Source organism: Ochotona curzoniae, unplaced genomic scaffold, assembly GCF_017591425.1.
Source record: "Ochotona curzoniae isolate NIBS_2020 unplaced genomic scaffold, NIBS_Ocur_1.0 contig_3819, whole genome shotgun sequence".
NCBI lineage: Eukaryota > Metazoa > Chordata > Mammalia > Lagomorpha > Ochotonidae > Ochotona > Ochotona curzoniae.
The window spans coordinates 22,195,681-22,212,055 of NW_024466004.1; the positions used below are offsets into that span (position 1 = coordinate 22,195,681).

A 16,375-nucleotide genomic window follows, 5' to 3' on the forward strand; every position below is an offset into this window, starting at 1 on the left:
GTTAGCTTTGCCTTCGGACTGGGGAAGGCCTCCCCAAGAAGCTGTTAAATGTTATCAGGACAATAAGATGCTGGACTCAATGCTGGGTGTGTGCTTGCAATGAAGGAATCTCAACTACCAATAATTTCATGTCACAAAATGTAATGCAGGATCTTACTTCAATGCAGTTGAATAGCATTTTTGTTTCATAACTCTGTTGATCTGGCTACTGATATTTTCTACCTTATGTTGAATTGCCTTTCTTTAAACGTTAGAGTCCTTCTGACTGTGTTCTGATATTTCTGCTCTCTTCATTCTTTATTGAAGTTATATAATCTGTGCTCAATAGATATAAGCAGCGCAGACTGATAATTTTCTCAGTCATGACTATCAGTAAGAACAAGGTCACTTTTCCTGCAACACTTACAGTCGCTTCAAACTTAAAGTCCTGAATTAATTAGCTCATCATTCTTACCTACCGTGTTCTTAGTCTTCACTATTTTAGTGGCATGCATCACTAGTTGCATTAGCTAAAAGCTGCAATTCCTGTTGGATTTCTCCTGACTTCATAGGTTTGCAGATGTGTAGAAAGCTACAATAGTTTCTATGTTTTCTACTAATATTGAACAACTGGAATGAAATAAAGTGGTGGGTATACATATTTTTGAATAAGACCAACTATGATTTAGTGGCATGAATACCTTTACAAATAAAAAGTACACACAAGTGGAGCAATGAAACAGAGGTAATCATAATATCCTAAAACAGGAAATAAGAAGCAATGTTCAATGAGGACAGATCAGGAACAGACCCTTTCAGAATTTTGTCACTCAGTTTTACAAGGATAGCAAGAAATACATGTGGAACTGCTAAACAGATGGATCAAAGCAAAGAACAGAAGAGATGTTGGCAGAAGAAAAGGTGGAGTGATGGGAAGACAGTCTGTCTCTATTATGGGTAGGGCCTAACTTATATTATATTATGGGGAGGCAGTTAGTCTTCAATGAACTATTGGTTGATTAAGAAAGGCAGTATGTCATGTATTACAAATTAAAAACAAGAAATAGGACATAACTTTGATTGTGTTGGCTTGCATGTTACAATTTGCTTCCCTGTGACTAGGTGTCATTGATTGCAGGACAGACAATCCAGTTGCCAGGTGAGAAGAAAGAGCCATTGAATGACTGAATGCACTGCCATGCAACCTCCAGAAGCAGTAAACTTTGAAATGTGGTGATGTATCCTTATGAGAGATGAGGGTCAATGTTCATCAGTGAGCAGGCTTGTGTAAAGATAAATACCAGATGTGTACTTACTATAGAATGATTTACATTTTAAAGATTTGTTTGACACAAGATTAGGAAAGAGTAGCAGTTGACTGTTTTCCATGAGTTACAAAAAGAGATAAATGTTGTCATTTTCAATGATATATTTCAACTTTGTGTCCATACAATTGTCTTTGAAAAGCTCAAAGAGCACAGTTATTTGGACTGTTATTCATCTTTTTTTCTGCATTGATAATGGGTTTACTATGAAAATACCTGATGGAATGTGAAATAGAAAACTGAAGTGAGCTTTTGCTTATTTTTCAGGATTTTATCACAAATTCTTAAAAGTAATTCCATCTTTACTTAGATTATTATTTTAATAATACATTTTGGATAAAGGTTTGGCAAATATTAGCAGGGTTTCTATAAAAATAAATCTGCAACAAATTAATAATTCAATTTGTAAATAAATGTTTTAGATATATATATAAAGCAGGTAGTTTCTATTTTATTAATGTGTTCTTATTTCTAAGGTGATAAAAGTTTTAAAATATTGAGCTCATTTGTTTGCCATGCTTAAATTAAAACAAATAGAAATTAAGAAAAAATAAACATATGCTTAGGTTCTTAGAATTAGTCATGAATTCTTCAAAAGTTCTACTTCAATATCACAGCAATACCATCTTTAATCAAATTCTGCTTTTATTGTAGGTGATCCACCTACATAGATGAAAAAGTAACATGTTTCCAGAAGACATCAAATATTACATAAAGAAAAATTTGCTAATTGAAAACAATATTTCTTTATAATCCTTTTTGTCACTTATATTTAGTATAGGGAATGATCAGTACCATTACGGTTTGGCCTGCAATTATTAGGGTTAAAGTTTTTATCTGCATGTAATTTGAACCCCAGAGCACAGTTCCATGCATTAAAAAAAATGTGAACAATTCAGGACCTACCAGAGCAAACCCCTTCCTACCTACCGCTAAGAGGAGGACATTACCTTGAGACCTCAAAGACACTGTCCTTTATGTTCATCTGGGAATGAGTGTTTTACACTCCAAGCATAAAACGGAAAGCGTTTAAGTGTTTCATTTTCTTCTAATATACTGAGCTCTGTGTGTTTTCATTAAAAGTATTAAACAACATGTTAACAAACTTTTGTCAGGTGGAGTGGCTCTGACCAGCACAGAAAGATTTTCTTGGGAACATGGAGGTTTGAGGTAAGTGTAACTTAGCACTTACTGTCTTGAGGAATCAACTACAGCTCTATTCCTCAGTCTTCTTTCTTTTAATTGCAAACCTGTTGTTTTTAATTTTCTGAGCACTGGCAACCCACTGTGCTTAAACAGCAGCTCTTAATCAGAACACAGTAATTAGATAGATAGAGCCTGCGTGATACTAAGACATTCAGAGGTGTTACCTTACACATGAACAGGCTCACAACTTTGATTTTCTTATTGTTTTTTCTGGTCCTACATATCATTTCCCTTTAATTTTTTTAAAGAATTACTTATTTTCATTGGGAAGTGAGATTTACTGAGAGGAGGAGAGACAGAGAGAAAGATCTTCCATCTGTTGGTTGGTTCACTCCCCAGGTGTCCACATTGGCCAGAGCTGATCCCATCAGAAACCAGAAGCCAGGAACTTCTTATGAGTCTACCACACAGGTGCAGGGTCCCAAGAGTTTGGGCTGTCCTTGATTGCTTTCTCAGGCCACAGGCAGGGAGCTGGAAGGGAACTGAAGTAGCTGGGACACAGGCTCCCACATGGGATCCCGGGGAATGCAAGTCAAGGACTCAAGCCACTAGACTGCCATTCCGGCCTTTCTCTTTAATTTTTAAATTTTAAATTCCCAGGTAATACTTCCACATTTTACATGGGTACAATGCAACTTTTCAAACATATACAAAGTTTCAACTGACCATACCAGGCAACAAGCATTTGTTTTCTGAAATTGTATTTGAATGATTCCATTTCCATAAACATGGTATTTTACATCACCATTAGTCAGTTATCCCTCCAGAGTTCCAGACCAGAACCCATTCAAGTTCAACTTATTGTGTTTATAGTCACTATACACTCACCCCTCATCTCCTTGTCCACCCATGCTTGTCAATTTCAGCTGTTAGCGATCACTATTTCAATTGTGATTGAATATATTTATAAAATTTTTATTTTCCATATATAAGAGAGGACATGCACTATTTGTCCAACCAAATCTGACTGTTTTAATTTCACAGAAAGACCTCTAGTTCCATATACTTTGTTGTCAATGTCAGGATTTCTTCTCATCATGGCAAATGCTACTCTAGTGTGTAAATACAGCATAGTTTCCTTACATATTCATTCAACATCGATGGACACTTATGATTAATTTCCTATCTTGGCTTTTGTGAATAATGCTATAATGAATACAGGGTAAAAATTTTCTTTTTCACATGATTTCTTTAGGACATACATCCAGAAATTAGGACATGTACTCAGAATGGAACTAGAATGCAAATATTGTAGGTCTATTTGTATTATTTTAGAAACACCCATACTATTTTACATAAGGACTATACTAATTTCTATTCTTACTAGGAGCACAGAGATGTGCTTTTTCATACATACCAACAATTATTATTTTCCATATTTTTGATTGTAGCCATTCCTATTGTAGTGATATTTAGCTCATGATGGTCTTGATTTCCTTTATGGGTAGCAATACTGAGCATCTATTATATGTATGTATTTTACATTTGCATTTATTCTTCCTAGAAATGTCTGTTTGGATGCTTTGTGTAAGGCTTAGCTGGGTGGGTGAAGGGTGGCCCAGAAGGAGGAGATAGTAAGGCAACTGGGCCGGTGGATTTTTTTTTTCATATCTGTTGATAACTGTTGAGTGATGGCTGCCAACCCTACCATTACATCCTGTTTTGATCCCCACATAAAGGCACCCACTACCGACCCACCAGTCACAACTTCCTGGCCTGCTGTCAGTGCTGGACCAGTGAAGCTTGCGTGGAAGTGCTCCCAATAAAGTTTGCCTTGAGCTGAATTATACTCTGTGTAGTTACCTGACTCTGAACTCTGAACCTAATTTGGTTCTAACACTTGGTCCACTTTAACATATTTTTCTTATTGTTGCGATTGCTGGGTTTCCTGTATATTCTGGATATTATTATAAATCCTGTATATTCTGGATATTCTATATATATATATATATATATATATATATAGAGAGAGAGAGAGAGAGAGAGAGAGAGAGAGAGAGAAAGCTGGGATGCTGGGACTCAAAAGAGGCACTCAAATAAGGTACACTGCCTGAGCCAAGTGCCAAGGCCTGTATCATGGCTGGATTCATATGGCTCTGTGAAGCTGAAGCCTTTGTATTTAGCATGGTTGAGGATCTGTGCAATGGCAAGGAGGGGTATTTAGGCAGTCTTGTCCCTTCAGGTAGTACGATTTTGGACAGCAACTCCTTTTTTAAGGTGGCATCACACTGCCACTTCAATTCTGGGAGTTATAGAGGAGTCATGGTACCCTCAATCTCTGATGCAAAGTTTTTTTTAGCATACCGCAGGTAGCTCCTCTGGCTGGGGTACATGCCTGGGATGATTATAAAGGTTGCTAAAGCTTCCTATTGCTGAACATGGGGCCTGAAGAGGCTCCCCTCTTACACTTTGCCATGCACTGAGTCTCTACCGCTAGCACACTTTATTTCTGTTTTTATTGTTTTACTTTATTCATGGTGCTATTTCAGATCTGTGTGTCATTGGCTTCCTGCACATGCTTGCTGAGTTTCAGGTTTCCCCTCTGGATGTTCAACTTGAAATGAATTCATTTATTTTTTATTTGGATTTTTCTCTAGAGAAGTGAACAACAGTGGCCCACTTGCCTCCTCTATGATTTCCCTTTTAGTATGACCATAATCTGGATACATTTTATAGCTTGCTCGCATCCATCACTTGTCATACTCAGGATCTAAGATTAAACACCACTCCTACCCGTGCCCCTCCCCCCAGAGATTTTTACATACACATGGTCTTAAATGAATTCAATAAAAAAATAATAAAGAAAATGTAACATTATAATTTCTCTACTTGCAAAAGCTAGGCTGCTTAAATTGTGCTTTTTCTATATTTTAGACTATAAATTCACTAACTTTCATAGTTACTCTATCACCCATATTACAACACCTTCTCTTGTATAATTATTCCTACTTTTCAACTTTACTAATTCTATAATATAATCTAAGTTCTATTACTTCTAGGCTTAAATTTCTACCAAATTGATAGTAGCATATTACTTCCTATTCAAATTTTTATCAAGGAATTTCCTTGTCACTAGCATATAAATCTATACTACTTGCAACGTGCATAAGATCCATTCTGTAAAGACTCCTGCTTATCTCTCTAAAATCAAGCAGTATAATTGCTCAGTATATAGCAAACTCTAGGCCTCTGAAATAACATGCTATTTCCATTTCCTCCACATTATTTGAAGACCTTTCTGTTATCAAACTTGTATGTCTGATGTTACCTCTAAAAGAAGAGCTTCCCTCCCTATTTGTTGCCAAGCAGACATTCGTCCTCTCCTAACTCTCTAATTACAAGCTCCCTTACTGCTCAAGGGAGCTACAAGACTTCTTCCTCTTTTCTTAATTCATGTTGCATGTTGTTCCTACATTTAATAAGCATCTAACCATAATAAAAATATTTGGGTATTTTTTCCTGGCTAGAATTTAGGACCTTCAGATGTGAGAACATTGCTTTAATTACTACATAATCACAAAGTTAAACTCTGTATGAAAATCTTTTGATTTATTTCTTTTTATTGGAAAGGCAGATATACAGAGAGGAGGAGAGGCAGAGAGGAAGATCTTCCATTATCTGATTCACTCCACAAGAGGCCTCAACAGCCAGAGCTGACCTGATCCAAAGCCAGGAGCCTGTTCTGGGACTGCCATGCATGTGCAGGTTCCCAATGCTTTGGGCTGTCTTTGACTGCTTTCCCGGGAGACAAGCAGGGAGCTGGATGGGAAGCGGGGCCACCAGGACAGTAACCTGCTCCTGTATGGGAGGACTTTCATCACTAGGTTACCACGCTGGACCAGAAAATCTGCTTTTAAAATAATACTTGAAAAGCAGAGAGAACATGTAAAAGACAGAAGGAGACAGAGATGTTCCATTTGCTGTTAAATTATCCATATGCGTACAATTGAGACTGAGCCACTTCTAGGAACCTAGAATTCCAGCTCTGCTGCATGGGTGGCAAGATACCTGGTAGTTTAGTCTTCATTGGCTGCCACTCATGGTATTTATTTACAGGAAGAAGAAAGACAAATTTTAGAATATTTTATTTACTTACTAATTGATTGTTTCATTTAAAAGATGTTGATTAAGCTTGAGCCATACAACAGAAACATAATTCTTGGTATACAGAATGGTAAGCAAAAGAGACATTTTCTACCTTTTCAGATCTTATAGAATGGTTTGCTTAAGGAAAAAAAAACCAAGTACATAAAATTGTTAATGATGAATAATTATAGCACTAATGGAGCAAATCTGAAGCTAAAGTAATTTTATTCATGCTTACAGATACAGAATTTCCTCAATTTATCAAAGTGATTCATATCATATCAAATATATAGGTATTTTTTAATTTATGAAGATTTTGTGTTAAAATTTTATCTTGAGGGCCCAGCATGGTAACCTGGTGGCTAAAGTCCTTGTCTTGCACACCTGGGATCCCACAAGGGCATTAGTTCATAATCCCAGTTGCTCTACTTCCCTTCCAGCTCCCTCCTTGTGACCTGAGAAGGCAGTGGAGGACAGCCCAAAGCCTGGGGCCCTGCACCCCCCATGAAAGGCCCAGAAGAAGCTCTTAGCTCCTGGCTTCAGACTGGTTCAGCATGGACCATTGTGGCTACTTGGGGAGTAAATCAGGGGATGGAAGATCTTTTTCTCTGTCTCTATTCTTCTGTAAATCTGACTTTCCAATAAACATAAATAAATCTTAAAAAAAAATTTATCTTGTGTATACCATACCTATAACACTTATCAGATGTAGATTTATATCAATTTGCATTATCTGTGGAAATTGGGGTTTACAGCATTTTATATTTCCAATAATATTAAATACATAAAACAGGATTTCAAATAGTAAAAGTTTCATAGTCATAAGCAGCTACTGATGTACTTAGCATACAACCTCAATAATGTATAAACAATTCTCTGAAATACATTAAATTCGAATCAATTAATCAATCACATTTAAGTCAACAAGCAAGCTATTATTCTAAAATACAGCTTAATAATGGAGACAAAAAGCCAATTATCTCAATGGAAATTTAGGTAATAGGCTTGAGTCTGCACAAAGCTCTAAGATGAAGCTCACTGGGTTTTTTTTCTGAGCCTACAGGAAAAGAGGCAATTAATAGTTATCTGGTTCCATCACTTGAATCATATTCTTGGTGTGTTATTAATGTGACACACTTTCATATCAGCTAAAAAGTTATTATATTAGGTGTGTAAAAATTCACACACTTAATGCTATCAGAAAATATAACATACACACTGCAATCTTGTGATAAAACAGCTGCTATGGAGTAATTCTACTTAATAAGAACAGTAAGCTTATCCTATGCTTGGGATTGATAGATAAAAATATATATGTTGGTTGGAAACATGTCTCAAAATTTTCTTCTGAAATCATGATATGGGCCAGAAAATGTATCTTATTTTTTTCATTTTAGTGAAATGGCATAATCTGTATGTTTTTTTGTTCATTTGTCTTTTAAACATCACATACCTGATCTTTTCCATAAAGATGTGGTGATCCACCAATAAGGACAGATCCTGATACTGGCAGGGGGGTTCCAGATAAGTGATTGATAGATTCATTTAGTTTTATAATCTTCTCTAGAATAGTCAGTTCAGCTTTACACGGATCCAAATTTTGCCTGCAACCATTTAGAAAAGAAATTTATGGTTTTAGTATGTATTGTATAAACATTTGTCCAACCAATTAATTAAGCTATTACCAAAGGAGGAAAGATTTAAGTAAATAAATTATCTCGCCATAAAACCAACAAAGCCAGAAGTAGATTAATCTATTTTAAATTAGGACATTTAATGCTTTCAGTACACACAAAGTTAAATTTTGACAAAATGACAAATTGTAGCAATCACCTAATGAAATGAATAAATCCTGATAGTAAACAGATCTTTCTCAATACTAATTAAAGTGATACAAGAGCACAGTGTCTACTTCAATTTATTAAATTGCTGAATTTTCTGTATTGGCAAAAAAAAATGCTGCACTGGAACAGAATTAAAACTGTGGTCTACACATTAAAATATACATTTAAGTTGCAAAGCACAATTATTTTGCAAAACAGTTTGTTATATATACACAGTGTTTTTCAAGGAACATATGCAAATGCTTAAAAATAACAAATGAAATATAGTTTAGGAGACAGAGTAGTAATTTCCACATGCTTATTTTTAGAAAGATGAGAAAAAACACTTCAACTATATTCTGACATTTAGATATGATTTTCTTGTTTACTCTAGTCATATGTTGACTAATCACGGAATGCAGAGATTGGCAAGCCATGGCCTGTGGGCAAATCTTGCCTCTACCATTTAGTAAACAAAACTTAATTGGAATACAGCTACGTGTTTCTATGAATATCATTCACAACTGCTTTCATGAAAGTGTTGAATAATTACAACAAAGACTTTCAGGCAAAAAATATTTACTGTTTTACTTACAGAAGAATACTTCAAAATCCATGATTTAAATAACTTAGATATCTGTCAAGACCCTCGCATACTATCCTCCTGCCAATGGTACTCCATGCCATATGCCATCCTTCCATGAATTCATACAAACTTTTTATTGAATTATGACTTCTATAATAGAGTAAGCTGCACACTCTATGAATGTCCGGAATAAACATTACCAAGTTCAACTCAAAAAGATTACTATATAGTTCCTCTCTATACCTCAAACACGTACACAATCTCAACCTCTCCATTTTCATTTAACATTAGACTGCTAATATTTCTATTTCTTACTGAATTGAAGAGTACTCTGTTCACTATCAAAATACAGCATTGGGTATTTCACAAATGATCCTAGTGTTGGTGTACATCCAGACTGTTTCAGCTTGGGAGATATAAACAATGCTACTGTAAATATGCTTGCACATCACAGGGTACACGTATGCAGAGTCTCCCCCACAGATTCCTGTAGTATCCTGTTGCCTGCTGCCCACCATCCAGCCTCCCGGCATGCTAGAGACAAACAGAGGGACAGGGGTTTTGTCTAAGCAGTTCCGATTTATTTGGGAAATTCAGATTCTTATATAGGGTAACGTATAGCCTCAGGCCTGAAATCCCAGGAATTAGCCAATCACTAGGAGCACTACTGCAGAAGCCATCTCCCCTAGGCCAGGGGCAGGTGAGCGAAATGATTCTGGTCAATCAGTCTTTCTTTGAAACGCCACCCCTTTGCCGGGGCTCTGTCCTTGGTCACCATCTTGCTCACCACGTGTAACCCAGTGACCTTATTAGTCGTCAGCTTGTTGACTTAGTGATCTCTTTGCCCCTGAGCTCCACACATGTATATGTCTACTGCTGCTGACTACTCAAACAATTTAGAATTATCTTTATGCTCACAATATATGTTCTTCTTGAATGTATTTTTCTTTTAATAGATTACACATTTTTTACTTTCTTAATGCTTTCAATAATCAATTCTTAATTTTCATTTACAAAAATGTATTAATGTTACTGATTAGTATTTAGTTTATTCTTATTAAGCTATCATGTTTTTGACGATGTATTTTCCTGATAACATTTATACCCATAATTGATACAAGAGTAAACTTTTAATATAGCTACTGTCATGCAGCAATTTGTACTTTCTCATTACGGAAATCCTACTGATTTAGGAATATGAGTGGAAAAAAAATACTGTACACTTTGCTTTGTCCTGTAATATCACTTCCATTATAAATCATGCCATATACATGCAGTTCTTTGTAGACTATTTTATTTCATTGCTCAATTTTTTTGTCTTTGAACCTATCAATGTCATAGGTCTTACTCTACAACTACAATATTTACCTCCTAGTGGAGTATGATTTCCAATTTTATTCTTTCCCTTTCAACATAATTTTGGGTAAAGAAATGAGAGTGCATGAATATTTTTGGGTTCTTCCTTTTTTATGAGTCCATTTCTGTACTTTTGTATCACTATCACACTAACAGTGATATTTATTCTTTTAAACCTAGACATTTTGTAGAGTAAACCTTAATATTTTGTTCAGGTTATTGAAATTACTCTTAATCACTCTTTCTTGCCCCTTTTTATCCCTCTTAATTGTGACAAACTGCTGGCTATTTTTAAGTATTTATTTATTGTTACTTTATTTGACAGAGAGAGAGAGAAACCTTGCGTTCATTGGTTGATTCTTCAAAAGGCCTGCCTGCATCAGGCAAGGATGCATCAAGCTGAACCAGCTCCACCCAGCTCTCTCACTTGGTTTGGAGAGATTATCTGCAGCTGTCCAAAGCATGCATTAGTATGACCCAGATTAGAAGTGGCGAAGCAGGTGCTCATGCCAGGCACACCAATTTTACATTATGGACATCCCAAGAGGTGTTCTATTCTCTGTACCAAATGTCTACCCTTGTTTTCTGTCTTTTCATGTTTGGGTGTATTCGAAGAATAAGATTAACTTGAATATGACATATTTTTGATATAACACTAGGTACATTCTTATTTTGAGAAATGTTTACATACATGTTAATGAAGCAGTTATTTTTGATCTTTTTATACTAACTTTTAAATTTATAAAAAGTTTCATGTATTTTACATAAATAGCTTTAATAAATGATACTTCCTTTTGTTCTTGTAAAGTTTTTGTATCAGTTTTTCTTTTATAAAGTTTATGCAAAAGTTGAAGAAATGATATCAGAATTTTATTACTTTTATATTCTTTCAGAAAAAAAAATGTGTCACCCTGATACTATACTAAATATATGGCAGAGCTAATTCATTCCACTGAGACCTGGGATTTCCTTTGAGGGCCAGTGGATATAGTTTCACTAAATTAAGCTGACAAAAGGGAAGGTTCCATGGTGCAACAGTTAGCACTCTAGACTCTGCATTTAGCTGATACAAATAATTTGTCACTGTGTGGTTTTCTTTTTTATGTTATTTTTCATGATACATTTTTATAGATATAAGGTTTCCCTGCCCACCTCACCTTTATCTTTCCCTAATCCCCTTCCCCACTAATTTCCTTCATGTTATTACAACAGTTACAAGCAACAGTCACAAGTCCAACATTCTATTATTTAAGTGAAAATGCTATTGTAGATACAGGCAATGGTAGAAAGCACGATATCATACTGTTAAGGTGTATTTAGCAGTTTATTGAGAGTTCTCCTTTTATTCAAGAGTAGAGATGTATACTGCAATGTAGTTCAGCTAAATTCGCAAAGTTACTGGTATAGCAAAGTGCTTGTGAACTTTTTTTTATTAAAATTGTATTGGTATTAGAATTCCAATGATGATGACTGTTTCTTTCCTGATTTTATTTTTTAGAACTCAATCTTAGCAAGTGGTGGATTTCAAAGAAGACAGTTATGCATTGTTTCTGGCCTCCATTCCATTTTCCATTACACAAATGTCAGATCTTAACTTTCTCTGCAGTTGGCTTACTCTTCAGTTTCTGAAGTTTTTATTCTATGCTCTTTAGATTAAAAATTGTGCTGTAAACATACATATTCAGATATAGTTGCTATTACCATCTGTTGAAAAATATTTTCTCATGTTCTACATAACTATTTGCTTTCATCAATAATTATTCAGAATTGCATGGCTAATTCTGATTATTTCTTATAATTTAATTTGACCTCATATCAAAGTCATTAGGCAAAATTCTGTTTGCTTTTCATTCTTTGAAATATATTCACTAAGGCTGCATAACCCAGCATGGCTTATTTTGACAATATTTCATGATCCTAAATGTGTGTCAATGCATTCATGGGAAACCTGGAATAAACTCCTGGCTCAAAGGCTTCAGGTCCTCTCAGCCCTGGTCAATCATCATGACCATTTGGGGTGTGAACCAAGAGATGGAAGACTCACACACACACACACTCTCTCTCTGTATCTCTCCTTCTCTCTGTAACTTTGCCTTAAAAAAAATAAGTATTTTTTAAAAATAGTTTTAGACATTCTTCCCACTCTCCTTTTTTATATATGCCATGGCATAGATTTAACTTATTAAGACCAGGTGGTGTGCAGCTGATTTTGAGGTTTTGATGACAAAAGTCTTGAAAATTTTTTGAAAAGCTTATGAATATTCCCTACATTAGGAACATGAGAGAAAAATGTGTTGTGCATTTTTAGAACTCACTTGATATTCTTAGAGTCTATTTAGAAGCAAACTAGATTTTTTTCCCCCTCTGGGTTAATTACTTCTTACAATTAAACTGTTAAAAATATCTTAGGAGGATATGGCTTCCAGGAAGCTATTCATTAAATGATAAAAATAAGAAGCATAATCATTTCTGTTCCAATCATTCTCTAAATTTTACTGCAAGGAAAAATAGCTTGTATGATTTTGTGATATTAGAACAGTGATAATAATTACTCCATAATATCTTCTAAATCCATTAAGATATGAATCATACTTAATTGGCATTTGATCCTGATGAGAGGGAGATTGAGAATAAATAAGAGTTTTGATATTTTTTCTGAGTTTAGAGGCAATATAAATTCATTACAAAAACAGGAAAAATAAGCATATTTACCTAAAATCAAATTAAATATTAATGATCACATTCAGTATTTTGTTGCCTACTTTTTACATTGATGTCATTAAACTATAGGTCAATAGTTATGCAACTGAACCAAGATTTTTTTTGATCTTCATAATTTTCTCATAAATAAATATACTGTAATTTATTTCAGCAAACCCTCTTATTGCATATTTACTTCCCAAAATTTGCAATTAGGAACAATTATGTAATATAATAATCAATTCTTAGAAGGTATTCTCACCTTGGTATAGTATTTCTTTATTCAGTATTCTTATATTTGAATTGTTAAATCAAGTTATAAGCAATTCTGAGGGTTTTTCCACCAAATTAGCAATATACAGTCTAAAAACTCTTTCAGTTTGCAGTAAGATTACAAGTGGGCAAGATTTGCTTTTTTCCATATTTATACTCAAATAATGAATAATGAGGTCAATTAATATTTTCAATAGGTTGTGTCCAAGAATATTCTTTCCATGGAAGATTTTATAGTAAACTAAAGATATTTGCCGTGTATTCTCCATCACTGGTACAGTGGATTTTAAAGAATTTCATTTATTTATAATTGAAAGTGAGAGTTGGGTTCAAGATCAGCTTAGACTCTCCTCTTGGAGCATATGGGTATATTATAGTCTTCTCAAAGACCAGTCATTCATTGAGTATAATGACAACAAGGTAAAAGAGGACAATTGTTAATTTGCCACTGTATCTTTCCATGTAGAGTGGAGTGTACATTTGGTAAGCACCACAATAGCACATGTAGAAGCGTTTTACAGAACACTATCTGAAACATACTAGGTGCTTCACGTATGATTAAAAACTTTTTATGAATTGCAATATTTATTAAGTAATATCTTACAAAATATTGAAAATCACAAAAAAATCTTTATATCAGAAGCAATCATCATTATTCTCTACTAATTTAACAAGAATATTTTGTAATATTTTCTTACAAAAGGAAAATGTAACATATAAACTCATGAATTAGCATCTTTGGTAACTTAATAATATATTACAGCAGTCAGTGTATTGGCATAGTAAGCTAACCCTCTGTGGTGACAGCATCACATATGGGCATCAGTTTGAGTCCCAGTTGCTTCAATTCAGCATTAGCTCCCTGCTAATGGCCTGGGAAAGCAGCAGATCACTCAACTTGGGTCCCTGTATTCACGTGGGAGATCCAGATGAAATTCCTGTCTCCCAACTTCAGATCAACCCAACTTTGACCATGTGACCATTTGGAGACTGAACCAACCAATGGAAGATTCTCTCTCTCTCTTTGTCTCTGTAACTCTGACCTTCAAATAAAATAAATAACATTTAAAAATACAATACAGTATATACACTTATCTAGGGTATTATGTATTATTTTGGACTGTTAATTTTGATGAATTCACATTTATTCATATTTTGTGTTCATTTATCTTTAAAACATCCAATTTTGGGGTATTTAAGTGTTCCTTTTTCCTCACCGTTTTCATTATTTTATATTAAAATACAATATATGCATTTTTTTTATTTGGAAAGCAGATTTACAGAAAGGAGAGACAGAGAAAGATCTTCCATCCACTGGCTCACTTCCCAAGTTGGCAGCAATGGTCAGAGTTTAACTGACCTGCAGTCAGGGGCCAGCAGCTTTGGGCCATCCTCTGCTGCCTTCCCAGGGCATAAGCAGGAAACTGGATGGGAAGTGGAGCATCTAGGACATGATCCAGCACCCATGAATATACGAGATGTTGGCACTTGCAAGCAGATGGTCAGCTGTTTTGAGCCATTGCGGCAGCCCTTATGTCTATTTTGTAAATCCTAATATGATTTATTTTTTTGTGTTATTTTCTAGAAAGTACAGTATGTAAACTTTCTAAATAACAATGTTGTCTATTCTTGATTTACTGCCTGGGATGGCAAGTTTTAATGTGTTATTTTAATTGGACTATAGTTTCAGGTTATTCAATTAATACTAGGTTTTGGTCTATTAAGTCATTTTTATAGATGTGGATAACATGTAACATATTAAGTAAAAATATTACTATCTGTGATATGGCTAGAACTCATCCAGTAAGTTGAAAGATTTTAAGAGCAAAATTGAGAGTTTCTGAAGGAAGAAAAAATGTTACCTGTGGCCTGCAGCTTCAACTCCTGCTCCATATCTGTTTGCTGTTCTACAAACTTTGCACCTGTCCTCGAAATTGTTTAAAGATAATTCTTTAAAATAAACCTTTGCTTTAAAAAGCTTTAAGAAAGGTTTATTTTACTTTCTACTTTTTTTGATTAAAAAAAGTTTTACCTATTGATTTGAAGATCAGAACAAAATGCAGAGACAAAAAGAAGCTGATGGAGATGGAGAAGGGGAGAGAAAAAAGTGAGAGGGAAGAGAGAGCGAGACAGAGGAATAAGAAAGGTATTTTTTCTTACTGGTTCATTCTCATCATAGTCACAATAGTCAGGACTGGGCCAGGCCAAAGCAAAGTCAGGAACTCCATTTTTGTCTCCTGCATGGGTGGAAGGAGCCCAAGCAATACCCTTGGCCTATCAGGTTCATGACCATGGAGATGGATTGGAAGCAGAGCAGCCTGGACTCCAATAGGCTCTCTGAGATGCCAGTGTCACAAATGGTAGATTAATCTGTTGTACCACACTGCTAGCCATTACTGTGTGTGCAAGTCAAGGAGACACAGAGAGAAAGAGATAGAGAATTTTCCATCAACTGATTTACTCCCCTTCATATCAACAATAGCCAAACAGCTAATGCTAGGCTAGGCAGAAGCCAGAAACTTAAGGCTGGGTTTCTACATGGCAGGGACCCAATTACCAGAGCTATCAGCTGCTGCTTTCAGTGAGGCACACTCCATGATGCACACGCTCAGGAAGCTGGCCCAAAACCTGGGACTCAAACTGGGAACTCTGAATGGGATGTGAGTACCCTTAGCTTGTCACTTAGTTACTGTACCACATACCTGCCCCCAAATCTTCTAATGCAAATGTATTGAACATTGTTTCCCTGGAAGAGTTTTAACTGACAAAAATTATTTCTTAAAAAATGAATTTCATTTGAAAGGCAGATTTCTTTAGTACAGATAGTAAGTCTTTCATCCACGGGTTTACTCCCCAAATTGCTGCAATGACCAGAACTGAGCTGATCTGAAAATGGGAAGCAGGAGGTTCTTCCTGGTCTCCCAGGGTATTCCTTCACTGCTTTCCCAGGCCATAAGCAGGTAGCTGGATAGGAAGTGGGGCATCTGGGACTTGAACCAGCATCTATATGGTATGTCAGACCCACAGGGTGGAGAATTAGC

General features: G+C 35.3%; 1 protein-coding gene across 1 annotated transcript in view; it reads right to left on the reverse strand.

Annotated features, from left to right (window-relative positions):
- EYS (eyes shut homolog) overlaps positions 1 to 16,375 on the reverse strand; it is a 1,254,974-nt gene that overhangs the window by 507,822 nt on the left and 730,777 nt on the right. Inside the window, 1 exon segment of the mRNA XM_040983150.1 lies at positions 8,050 to 8,200. Coding sequence (XP_040839084.1) covers positions 8,050 to 8,200 — 151 coding nt within the window.